The sequence below is a fragment of the Lytechinus variegatus genome, chromosome 3 (genome assembly GCF_018143015.1).
Source record: "Lytechinus variegatus isolate NC3 chromosome 3, Lvar_3.0, whole genome shotgun sequence".
Classification (NCBI taxonomy): Eukaryota; Metazoa; Echinodermata; class Echinoidea; order Temnopleuroida; family Toxopneustidae; genus Lytechinus; species Lytechinus variegatus.
Genome location: NC_054742.1, coordinates 27,618,286 through 27,631,981, shown reverse-complemented (window position 1 = coordinate 27,631,981; position 13,696 = coordinate 27,618,286). Strand labels below are relative to the sequence as shown.

The following is a 13,696-nucleotide window of genomic DNA, read 5'->3' as shown; positions in this document are numbered from 1 at the left end:
TTATAAAGGATGTCGTTATGCCCCAACTGTTCGTGTTTAGAGTACGATTTGCGCGAGGTATAGAAGGTGGGGTCGTACTAAACCCACATAAGGTAAAGCCGACCACCGAAGGACCCGTAACAATAATACATTCCTGTACTTGTTTAGGGGTTCATTTCAGGGAATATTTGCCAAGAGCATCGTTTTGTTTCCAATACTTGTTAAGGGTATGGTTTCACACGCCAATACTTGTTAAGGGGTGCATTTTCAGAATATGGAAATTACGTGTTTAGGGTGCTTTTCGAGACCCCATGGTCGCGCATGGTATCCACTCGTGAATGGAAGTGGCCCCCCCGGGCAGATTCCCCACCTGACTTCCCATTGACATAACACGCAGGGCAAAGGGGTTCCTGTGTTATAAGCTGGTGGGGTATTTTTTAAACACAGGATTCACGTAATGTTATGTAGGCAATGGATTGATATTGTGTGTCCTCAGGAATCATTTAGGAATAGAATAACATTGATTCAGGGATGTTAAGACATTCTATCTCTAATTTTGGAGAAGATTCTTTTGGTGGAATGATATTTTCTGTCTAATTACCAGCTTTTTATCTCATCAAATGAAGTCACTATGCAAGACTTTTTTGTCTCACTTGCTTAGCAGAGTGAGACCAGAATCTTTACCGAAGGTCAAGTTTTTAAAATGACAGCATAACTTACAAAGTATATGGACCTAGTTCATGAAACTTGGACATAAGATTAATCAAGTATTACTAAAGATCCTGCCTAAGTTTTAGGTCACATAACCTAGGTCAAAGATCATTTAGGGTCAGTGAACTTAGACCATGTTGGGGAGTAAATATCGAAATCTTAAACTAAGTTTAAGTTTTGAAATGTCATCATAACTTAGAAAGTATATGGACCTAGTTCATGAAACTTGGCCATAAGGCTAATCAAATATTACTGAACATCCTACCTGGGATTCAAGGTCAATGTACGTTGGCCAAGTTGGGGTATTTGTTGAATTACCATCATAACCTTGAAAATGTATGGATCTGATTCATAAATCTTGGACATAAGAGTAATCAAATATCACTGAACCTCCTGTGCGAGTTTTAGGTCACATGACCATGGTCAAAGGTCACAAAAGGTTAATAAACTTTGGCCATTTTAGGGGTATTTGTTGGATTACCATCATAACTCTGAAATTGTATTGGTCTAGTTCATAAAACTTAGACATAAGAGTAATCAAGTGTCACTGAACATCCTGCATGAGTTTCATCAGGTCACATGACCAAGGTCAAAGGTTATTAAGGTCATTGAATGTTGGCCATGTTGGAGGTAATTATTAAATTGCTATCATAAGTTTCAAAGTTTATGGATTAAGTTAATGAATTGTGGACATTGGGGTAATGAAGTATCACTGACAAGTCTTTTGTCACATGATCAAGGTCAAATGTCATTTAGGGTCAATGAACGTTGTATTGTATCATTATATGCATGGTGTTTTTTGTGAATAATTATATTATAGTAGTTTTTAAAGTCAGCACTGCTGCTCTATTAAATCGCGTAATGCAGGTGAAACTGCCAGAGGCACTCAACTTTTTATTTCTTGTAATCCCAGCTCCAATATGAATCAAGGTAGATGGTGGTATGAATCGATGTAGCCATCCATGCAAAGAAAATATGGTGAATTGTCTTGGATGATTCTTACCATGCTACCAATTTGTCGTGATATATTTAGAAAATTCCATCATATCAAGGTTTATTACGAAAATAGGGTTATTATATCACTTTTGGTAACAATGTTATTCTCCCTTTCTTGTCAGTTGGTTCTATTGTGATGGCAGTGAGCAGCAACAATCATTACCTTGTAACTGGAGACAGCGAGGGGGCTATCAAGGTCTGGAAGATTCAAGACTACTGTCTACACAAACCTGATAGACTAATGACTGAGCCTCCCGGTGAGTGGTGTTAGGCACTGTAATGTAAAGATTGCCGGGGGGGAGGAGTTAAATGTATTGCTATACACATGTGTCTGCCAAATTATTTTCAGAGACCCCCTAAATGAGTTTTTCTCTGTTTGGGAAATAACCCCCTAAACAAGTTTTTTGCGGGCTTCATTTACACATTTTGGCCCCTAAACAAGTTTGACTAGTTTAAAAAAAAAAATACCCTAAATACGTTTGACCCCGCAATCAACCATTAATCAGTGGTTTTTTCCCGGGGGGCCACTTACATTGACGAGTGGATACCATGCGCGACCAAAAAAACACGTAAAAAGGATGTCCTTTTCACGATAGGGCACGTTATGTACGTAACGTGATAAGGGTGTCAAAAACACAAAAATAATGAAAAAAAGGGTATCTATTTCGGTAGGAAATTTACGTGTTTAGGGTCGAATTTACGGGGATGATAAAACAAAATTAAAATGTTTTATAAAGGATGTCCTTTTTGCCCCAACACTTCGTGTTTAGAGTCCGTTTTGCGCGAGGTGTAGAAGGTGGGATCGTACTAAACCAAATAAGGTAAAGCCGACGACCGAAGGACCCGTAACAATAAAACATTCCTGTACTTGTTCAGGGGTTCATTTCGGGGAATATTTGCTAAGAGTATCGTTTTGTTTCCAATACTTGTTAAGGGTAGGGTTTCACACGCCAATAATTGTTAAGGGGTGCATTTTCAGAATATGGAAATTACGTGTTTAGGGTGCTTTTCGAGACCCCATGGTCGCGCATGGTATCCACTTGTGAATGGAAGTGGCCCTCCCGGGGTTTTTTATACCCTTAACGAGTGCACGCGGGGCCCACGTCCAAAACTGAAAAAAACATCCCATTAAACGCATGTGTACAGCAATATATTTGATTGCCCTCCCCTCCCTCCCCCCTTGAAAAAGATTGTCATTTCTTTCGTAAGCTGAGAAAGTGCCTGCTTCAAAGGTATTGAATTATATTCCCTTTTCCATAATGATAAACACATGTATACCTACATTCATTTGCTTTAATAATTTTCATAAATAATTCTATCATTTTGCCTCTACCATTTCCATTGATAGGCTGTTAAAACCTTGTAAATTAGAAGAAAAATGAGGACAGCTAAGAATACAGGTGTATTTTAAAACCATGGCAATGGCAGCAATTTCACATTGTCTGGAAAAGTATCTTGATTACTGTAGAGAACTATTTTGTAGTTTTACTAAGTTTTCTTTTATTCCTATGTAGTTTTTGTCTCACCTGCGAAGCAGAGTGAGACTATAGGCGCCACTTTTCCAACAACGGCGGCGGCGGCGTCAACATCAAATCTTAACCTGAGGTTAAGTTTTTGAAATGACGTCATAACTTAGAAAGTATATGGACCTAGTTAATAAAACTTGGCCATAAGGTTAATCAAGTATTACTGAACATCCTATCAGAGTTTCATGTCACATGACCACGGTCAAAGGTCATGTAGGGTCAATGAACTTAGACCATGTTGGAGGAGTCAACATCAAAATCTTAACCTGAGGTTAAGTTTTTGAAATGTCATCATAACTTAGAAAATATATGGACCTAGTTCATGAAACTTGGACATAAGGTTAATCAAGTATCACTGAACATCCTCCATGAGTTTCACGTCACATGACCAAGGTCAAAGGTCATTTAGGGTCAATGAACTTTGGCCGAATTGGGGATATCTGTTGAATTCCCATCAAAACTTTGAATGTTTATGGATCTGATTCATGAAACTTGGACATAATAGTAATCAAGAATCACTGAACATTTTGTGCAAGTTTCAGGTCTCATGATCAAGGTCAAAGGTCATTTAGGGTCAATGAACTTTGGCCGAATCGGGGGTATCTGTTGAATTACCATCATAACTTTGAAAGTTTATTGGTCTAGTTCATTAAACTTGGACATTAGAGTAATCAAGTATCACTGAACATCCTGTGCGCGTTTCAGGTCACATGACCAAGGTCAAAGGTCAATGAACTTTGGCCGAATTGGGTGTATCTGTTGAATTACCATCATAACTTTGAAAGTTTATGGATCTGATTCATGAAACTTGTACATAAGAGTAATCAAGTATCACTGAACATCCTGTGCGAGTTTCAGGTCACATGATCAAGGTCAAAGGTCATGTAAGGTCAATGAACTTTGGCCATGTTGGGGTTTTTTGTTGAATAACCATCATATCTCTGTAAGTTTATTGGTCTAGTTCATAAAAAGTGGACATAAGAGTAACCATGTATCACTGAACATCTTGTGCGAGTTAGAGTAGTATTCAAAGTCAGCACTGCTGCTATATTGAACCGTGTGATGCAGGTGAGACGGCCAGAGGCATTCCACTTGTTAATATTGTATTTCCTATTATCATTAATTACCAATTCTATTATTTTTCTTTAAGCCATGCTATCATCTTGGCACCTTCATGCTGATGCGGTGAACCATCTGAGTATGTGTGAACGCAATGAGCGTTGGCTCATCATCTCGGCTTCGGCAGATTCAAGCGTTCAGCTTGCTGATATCTATGGCAACCACATTGGAACTTTCGGGCAGGTCAGAAATTGTCAATATGTTTAAACTTTTTTTTAATATTTATCTTGATGTTTTGATAAAGTTTGATTAAAGAAAGTGCATAATGGTTTTTATTTTTCTGATAACATATTTTTTGTAGGTCATTGTCTATCGAGTAGACAATTTAGAGGCTGATAACATCAAAGAAGAATGCAATAGAGTGTGAATGAGAAATGGAGGCGGATAGGAAGACATACAGAAAGACAGAAACAGAGAGAGAGAAAAAGAGGGTGGAATATTGGAGAGATAGGGAGAGAAGTGTATTGACAGGAAGTAGTTCTTGTAATTACCTCCCATTGTGTTTCCTTCATCTTTATTACGCTTTAGTTAACTCTGATGTATTGGGCTTTTCCTTCTAGCTAGGATACAAAAGAGAAACTTATTGAAACTCATCTTTGGTAGAAATTGGTAATAGCATGGATAGCACAATGAATATCACTAATTGATTAAGTGTTATATTTTATTCAGAATTTGAATTCTAATGGTATAAAACATATTTAACTTCATATATAGAAAGAAAGAGATAGAAAGGAAGAAAATGTCTGTATGAATTTGGAACCTCTGTTTTAACTTCCAACTTCCAGTCATTTGAGAGGATCATTGTCACTATGGCTGATTATAATGTTTGTTTTGTTTTCTTTGAAGGAGGATCATTGGAAGATTGAGCCTTACATTCCTCCCCCTGAGCCTACACCTAGCGAGATGGATGTAAGTAACTTGATAAGCTATTACCTTTCCATTTTCTTTTACTATTGAAAGAAAAGAATTGTTTGTATTATTTTACATTACTTTGGTATCTTTAGTTTGAAATTGGAGGTAAAACACTGTAATAATTTTTAAATCTTAATATGAATATTGAGTATTTGATTATGTGATTATGAAAGCAAATGAGTATGTCTAATCATGACTTGATAATGCTTTTGTTCAATTCTATAAGATGCAGGTGGGGGGGGGGCTTTTATATGGAGATAGTTGATTTGTATCCATATAATAATCCTAGTTTTCTTTCATATCATATTTGTAAGACAATTAAAGGACAATTAAGTCCACCCCAACAAAAAGTTCATTGAACAAATAGAGAATAATCCAAGAAGCATAACACTGAAGATTTCATAAAAATTGGATGTAAAATAGGAAAGTTATGACATTTAAAAGATTTGCTAAATTTCACAAGAGAGTTATATGCACATTCTGGTCTGTATGCAAATGAGGGTACTGATTATGTCACTCACTCACTATTTTTTTTGTATTATATTATATGAAATATGTTAATTTTTTTCCTCATTGGAAGGGGAAATAAGTTTTCTTCGTATATGAACATGGGGCATTACAATTGTTCTAACATTTTATGGTTCAGTAAAACTGGTCCTTATTGTCAAATCTGTAAAAATGGAAATGTTGTATAACTCAAACAATAAAAAACAAAAGAAATAGTGAATGAGGGACATCATCGACTCTCTCATTTACGTGTTGCTGAGTTGTGCATATAACTGTTTTGTGGAAATAAAGCAAAACTTTAAAATGTCAAAACTTTCTTATTTTACATCCAATTTTGATAAAAATTTTCATCGTTATTCTTGTTTGATTTTTCTCTATTGAATCAAATCAACATTTTTCTGGGGTGGACTTGACCTTTAATATGCTTTTTTTTAAAGGAAATGAGTGATGACGAATCAAGTCAGGATGTTACAGATGTTGAAGACAAGAAATCAGAAGAGGAAATGGAGATAGATGTCCATGTGAATTTCGACCCTCTAGAGAAGGTCAATACATGGGAAACTACCAGACTAGGTATAACTATTGAAAATCATCCTAATGTCTTTAGTTATTCCTAAATTATCGCATCAGTACGCTTTTAACGAGTATAAAAATATTGATATAAATTGTCATAATGTATTTACAGTATCCATTCTATTCAAGTATTGTTAATGGTTGTGTTAACGTGTCAGTAAATTGATTACTTTTTAGAATTGTGATATTGCACAAATTTTGCTTTACTTTGGTAGTAATCTGACAATTTTGGCATAGTTACAAATGTGGTGTGGTTTCTTTAGTGAATAAATTCTGCCAGATACCAAATCTCTTTACCTGGAGGCAGTTTCATAAAGCTGTTCGTAAGTTAAGAGCAACTTTAAGAATGACTGGTGATCCTTTCAACACACTAAACCATCGCCAATGAACATTTAATGGTGAATACCATTTACCACAAGAAATTATCACCAGTCGTTCTTAAAGTCGCTCTTAACTTTTGAACAGCTTTATTACACACCCACCTGGATTGCATGTGACAAATGTATATCAAATTTGCTTGCCAAATAACTTGAGCTCAGAGTCAGCTGACCTATGCTGTATACTTTGAAACCTCTACTCTTGATAAAAAAAATTTTTTGGAAAGAAAGATGTAACAAAGAAAATTCAGTAACACTTTCTTAAGTAGACAAAGAAATGGGTAATAAAGTCAGATAATATCTATTAATCATTTTACTTATGAAGAAGACAGGTAAAGACTGGTGTATTCCATTTCTCTGCACAGGCAAACAGTATCAAGAAGTCAGAAAGAACAAAAGAGAAAGGAAACAACCTGGTACCATTCCTGATCTTCCTTACCTTACATGGGAAAAGACCAATCAGCCTCCTGCTGGACCTTATGCAGTAAGTTTGCTTTTTCTAATTGTCATTGTAGAACTTTCATTAAGTATACTGTAAAATGAAAGATTGTCATGATATTCACACTGTAAAAATTGAAAGTTGATGAAATTACAATATGCAAAACACACCAAGGTTTACTGTTATTTGTCTGAATCAAATACAAAGAGTATATAATCAATTAGTGTAATCATCAGAGTATAACATGGAGGGCTGACTGGTTTTCTTATTACACATGATTAGATAGAAATTTCATAAACATTTGCTATTAGTTAGATCCTCTAATTTTCTATAACCTGTATCATAAGATTTACTTCTATTTTGAAAGTCATTACATAAATATTTTTTTTGGTTTGTTTGCTGCAGTGTTGAAAACACATTCTATTCAATTATTCAAAAAAGAATTTCCCAAAGGCCACATTTTAAAAGCATTGGTCTTTGCTTTCCCTTTTTACTTTAGAAACTATAGAAAATGATGTGTATCTTGTTTCCCATTAAACTTGTCATTATAGTAAGGAACACAATATGCTCCTTATACCTGTGTTATAGCATCACAATGTCTCCTCTCAATCTATATCTGCTAGAATAGACATGCACTAAATGACCAATTTCAATATATTTGTAATCACACAAAATATTTGCAATCATAGTCATATGATTAATGTAATCATAGATTTAGTTAGTTTAATTAGTATACATGTTTCATTGCTTATTTGATATGTACAAGTACAATATTATATACCTCCACTTCACCTAGTCTACAGACAAGCTGAGACCACCCATGTGGACACAGGTAACAAGCTTTCCTCTTTAGATATGCATGTCCCCACACCTTCCCTTCTCTTCTCTTTGAGACTACCATAGAGCTATGCAGAACATCCTTTGCTTAATCATTGTATAGCAAAATAGAGGTATGAAGATTTGATTCAAGAGCTAAAAGGAAAATTCACAAATCAAAACGCTATAAGGTACATAGCACAGCAATTCAAGTTTTGTATTGAAGATTCAAATTTCTGGCTTGCACTCAATATATAAGATCACATGCTTGATCTAAGAAATAAGTCAATAAAAATGAGATATTATTAGAAATGCACGCATATCATATATTTTCCCAAAATTGAAATAAGAGATAAACTATCAAATGGAATGTTTTATTACTTCAGTCAATATGTATATTTACCCATTTTGCTATACAAGGAACAATTCTAAAATTCTAATGTTTCTTTGTCCTGCATTTGTTCAGTGTTTCTCTTGTGTCCATGTCCCTTTGTTATTGTTTACATCTAACCTTAATATTTGCAAGCTGCAGACACAGTAGGCCTACTGTTTGGAATGATAGCATCTTTTTGTGTATCTTTTATTCAAGTTCAATTCACAAATTGCTGTGATTTTATTACAGATTTTGAAGAATGAATTGAAATATATCCTAAAAGTGTATTTGGTATGGGTATATAGTTTAACATTGATGAAGGTCGATTTAGTTTGGTAACCATGCTTTCCTTCCAAAAATTGTTTCTTTGTTTTTGCAATATTGCTATCATTGTATTTATGATGCCAATCTAAATTTTACACTTAACTGAACCGAACTTAGAAATTTGAATTCTGATATTTTAGATTATTATTTTTAAGATATAGTAACATGTTTGTCTTGGTTTAGTGATTGTTTGGTTCTGTTAGGTGTTATAAAACAAATGAAATGCATGCAAATTAACAAACAGTTTGGGGTTGTGCTTGTTGCTTTTGAATTATTGTTTTTACTCAAGTGTCTGTTTTAAATTTATATCAGTTTATTTTGTTTGACTTTTAATTGGCTACAGTTGATGGTTCACTTTGATTTTTTTTTAATCTCTCTTTTGTGTGTCGTAATGTTTACATAGTGAATGTGATACCATCGTAACTTCCTGTGGATAATGATAACAGAATGTTTCTCTCTCAAAATATCTCTCTCCAAATTTTTTAGTGTTTTGATTGTTTTAGTAATCCCTAAAGTAGCCAAGGTAGAACAATGGCTAGGATGCAGGAAACAGGAAGAAAAAGTCTGGTGAATTATTTCCAGCTTACTAACTAAATAACCCTGATCATCACAAGGTTATCCTTAATTGACACCTTTTATATATTGTTGATTAAGGTTTGGCAGGTTTTAATTGTTATATCTGCACCGTGTGTACTATTACAATGTTCAACCTTCTATGTGTCTGTTTAACTTTTAACAGTGATCAAGTGATGATATTTGTGCCATTGAGAACATTCACTAACAAACATGTAATAACATATGTTGATCAAGAACTATATTGCTAATTTTATTGATCACCGACACTCTTTTTGCTATTAATTTTAGTCATATGCCATCCCTAATCTTGTGTAGAAAGTTTGATACCAAATCTAAAAATCTTATTACAGTTCTTGCCGTAATCTTCAGATTATATTCAATCAAAATTATGATTATGTTACCATGTTAGGGCTAGTGCAGGTTGTATCAAAATAACTAGGAGGGTTTTGCAAGAAACTTGCTTGCAATATAGATTGCAAATATCAATTATGAATATCAATTGGAAATATACTTGTTATTAAAGAGAAATTCCAGTAGTTGCAGTAAACACTGATTTCATGAGAAAGTCTGTAAAACAAGGCTTAATTGTCAGTATATCATCGAGGATCTAGATCTGGTACAGTTAAATTAACTGAATTTGTGAAATCTTGAAATCTACGCTGAAAAATGTTCACACCGATGATCCCCAACACAGATAAGCGCACGTGGGACAATGTCTAATTATTGCTTAGGGCGTCGGGCCTGACACTCTACCCGAATCCTGTGCTTATTTGCTGATTTCTCAGCAATTACGCAATTTCTTCCAGAATCCTTTGGCACATGCGTTTTATTCATACAAACAGACACTTTGGTGGTCATTTCATTGGATTCTGTACGAACTCATTTTGATATCGTTACCAAAACTAGCATTTACCTTTAATTAGTTTAAGCTGGAGTGAAATAATTCATAATTAATAATTCAGTAACAAGAAGTAGACCATCATTAATTGTGATTGTCATAAATTACAAGACTTAAGGTGATTGCAGACCTAAGATTGACTTGAAATTGATTGCAAGGTCATGTCTGAATTTGCACCCAACTTTGGTAAACCACTCAGGTGCCTTGTTACTCTCATTGTCAACCAGTCTCATATGAAATATGCAATAATTTCTAGTCTTCCTTAATAATGATCTCTCTGAAAAAAAGAATGTAAATTGAATTAATTTGAGAAAATTGTTTTCATTTTGTTTGGGAGACCAAAGTCAGATAGTGTGAGAGTAAACATAGTTATGTTTACTACATTCTGTTCAAGTCAAAGTGTACCATCAGTTATTATTCTAAATCAAACCTGAGGTAATTTTCTTTAAGGCAATGGCAGTTGGCATGATGACAGTACAGTATTGAAGGGATTACTTTATCCATAATAATAGAATAGCCTACAGTGTTACTAGTAATTGAAAGTGTTGTATTTTTTTTCTTCAATATTTCAGGCTCTTGATGTATCTGAACTTGATAAGGTTGGGACTTTGCAGAAACCAGATTTCATCTCCCATCCTCACAAGTACTTCAGGACTCATGAAGAAGCAGAAGCTCTTGCCAGAAATCAACTGGAGAAAAATTCAAGCCCAGGTAGGTCAGCTTTACCCAAGGAACTATAGAAAATGATTATCAAGAAAGAGGCAAAGGGTTTACTTTTTTTCTTCTGGAGTGGTGCTAATTAGTGTCATTATTAACTCCGGTTCCCACTTCTCAAGTTTATACTTGATTTTGAGGCATAGGAAACATTCAAACATTGAGCATTTTGATATGGGCAGGATCTCCCAAATCAAAGATATCCCCCTACGTGAAATATATTAGCATTCATTTGTTTTTAATTGCCCGACTGAAATTAAGAGGTCAATCTATACTTTCTTCTTCCCAAATGTCTTTGTTGGCACATTCCCTCTTCATTTGCTTTTCATATATTCTTGTATTATCTTGATTTGACCAGAACTAAAGCAAAGATTTGATGAGCGTTCCCTTTTCCCCAAGTACATCCTGGATCATGAAGCCGAGATGAAACTAAGACATCGCTTCCTCCTTGAGGGACAGAACTCCCACTCAAAGACCAAAAGAAGTAGCAGCAGGGTGTGGAATGCACTGTCTTCTACCACCAGTGTAGGACAGAAAAATCCACGACCATTCAGACTTTCTCCACTCCAGGAGATTGTAAGGAAGAGGAGTGCTGAGAAGCAAGCCCAGAACCAGAGCAACGGGAACGCAACTTGAGGGAATAAGGTCTTGCTTTTATTAGAACACACACTGAATCAATTTTGAACATTTTTAAAATTGAGACACAATTTAACATTGGCCTTCCTTATTATGGAGTCCAGAGTGCATTCTTTTCAAATTTGCTACTCATAAAAGGCATTTCTTAGAGTTGCATGTGACTGAGAATTGCCCGTAATTCACAGTTGCATTCGACATATACTGCTTTACTGCATTGAACAAACAATGCTGGGTGACCATATAATGCCATGTATTCAATTCATCAATGAGAGCATGTTTTATTATTCATGTGCACATTGGAGATCTGTAAGAATGACTTGTCACATGTAAGTCACATGCAGTTCTTTTTGAAACAGCACTCTGTATTTAAAGTCCAATGGCTTATTGAGAAGAATAGATGATGGCTCGCCAATTCATTTACATCATTCTTTGATTCCTTTCCATGAAATTGAGTGTTTTCATGGTAATAAATATTTTGTCTACATAATGCGAGGAATACTTTTCACCCACTTTGTGGACTTTGATCTTTATAATGGAAGGATTCTAACCCTTAACAGGCAGATGTTTTACCTATTGGGTTAGGCAACTTCATAAAAATTGCATCAGGGGCTTTGTAAACATGTATAACTCAGTTTTCCTCGAACCACCTTGGTTTTGTTTATGGAGATTAGAGGATTGGAAGTTAGAAGTAATAAAGAATTAAGCATCATTTCCACACAAAAACTGAGGCAATATGTAACTCATACCCTTTTCATAAACCTATCCTCCAATTAGCTGCCTAAGAGTAATGCGGATAATTCAATAAAAATTGCGTTCACAAACTCCAAAAATAAGCCGCATTATTTTTACGAGCGCTCGTCCTGAAAAAGGCGGATAATCATCATGACAACTGGACACGCCCCCTCTGATGCGGTTGTGTTGGAAAAGGGTGACCTTGTGACCGCACCATGGCAATTATCCGCATTATTTGGAAATGCTTTCATAAACAAATCAAAATAATGCGGATTACTCTTGTCCTCCAATTTTACAACCAACTTATGCTGCTATTAGCCGCATAATTGGGTTTATGAAAGGGATGTCAGACTTTTTAAATTGTACCTTAACTTACTGTCATGAATGGTTATTAAGTAATGGAATGAGAAATGTTCTTTAATAATTTGAACATTGGGAAGCACACTGTAATGACTTCAGAATTATGGAAGAAACTTTCTTGTATTTTGATACACTTTTTGTAACTTACTGCATGTATTAACATGTTAGAGTTTGGAGAACCAATGTTTTATTTAAGTGAAAATCATGAACTTAACATGTCATTATGCGCTATCAGGAAAATTGCACTTATGAATGAATTACAATCAATCTGTGCTACACATAAATATTAATCTGGGGAAGCTCTCTTGATTTTAGTTTACATTTTAAATAAACATTTCTCCTAACAAATGTGATCATCAGAAGCAATGTATCAATGTGGAGATCATAATAGATTAAAAAAAAATTGAGATGGATGCTTTATGATCAATATGGATGACAACTCAATCTGATGAAAAGGTGGAAAATATTGAAAATAACCGTAAGCAGAAAGATTTGATTTAAAAATTAAATATTAAGTGTGTAAGAGTGAAGGAACAACTCCATGGTAGTGAGGTAATCAAAGCTTGGGGGAGTATGTATGAGCTAATGACAATCAAACTTTAATGCAATAGGTAAGTGATGTATTTTTTAAAATATATTTATGTAGATTTATTAAACATGTGATCAAATGGGAAATCTGGTGAAGGTGGTAAAAGAGGTATTGATTGAGATTTTTGTGGATTATCCAAATGAAAGAAAAGTATGTTTCAGATTAATCTAAATTCTTTTGGCCAATACTGCTGGCTTCCAAGAGTGAATCACACACATTGCTATGTATGGCTTATTTTCTACTTGAAATTACTCTCATTCAGTTTGTTTTAGTTTACTTGTAAACATCCTGTATACTGGCAAATTCATGGGGTATTTCAGCCACTTCTTTCACATTGAAACTGAAAGTTCATCAAAGTATTTGAAATTATTACCATTGTAAGAAATATCCACATCTCACATGAAAAATCGATTGTAAGAAGTAAAGCAACTCGTCTTTAATGCTCCAAACTCATTTCTGCTGCTCACCTAATACATCTCACTGATATCTGTTTATCACATAAAAATGTACTTCAGTAGTGATCATATGACATGTTTCTT

At 34.7% G+C, this 13,696-nt stretch overlaps 1 protein-coding gene across 2 annotated transcripts in view; it reads left to right on the top strand.

Annotated features, from left to right (window-relative positions):
• The window catches only part of LOC121410674 (WD repeat-containing protein 49-like), a 45,000-nt gene extending 32,817 nt beyond the window's left edge, over window positions 1-12,183 (top strand). The window contains exons 24-31 of one of the 2 annotated variants that reach the window (XM_041602910.1): window positions 1,809-1,943; window positions 4,363-4,514; window positions 5,178-5,240; window positions 6,188-6,323; window positions 7,066-7,184; window positions 7,936-7,971; window positions 10,699-10,837; window positions 11,199-12,183. In XM_041602910.1, the coding sequence (XP_041458844.1) occupies window positions 1,809-1,943; window positions 4,363-4,514; window positions 5,178-5,240; window positions 6,188-6,323; window positions 7,066-7,184; window positions 7,936-7,971; window positions 10,699-10,837; window positions 11,199-11,476 (1,058 nt within the window). In that variant the 3' untranslated portion in view covers window positions 11,477-12,183. The remainder of the gene's footprint in view (window positions 1-1,808; window positions 1,944-4,362; window positions 4,515-5,177; window positions 5,241-6,187; window positions 6,324-7,065; window positions 7,185-7,935; window positions 7,972-10,698; window positions 10,838-11,198) is intronic. The other variant, XM_041602911.1, reaches the window with a different exon arrangement.
• The last annotated feature ends 1,513 nt before the right edge of the window (window positions 12,184-13,696 follow it).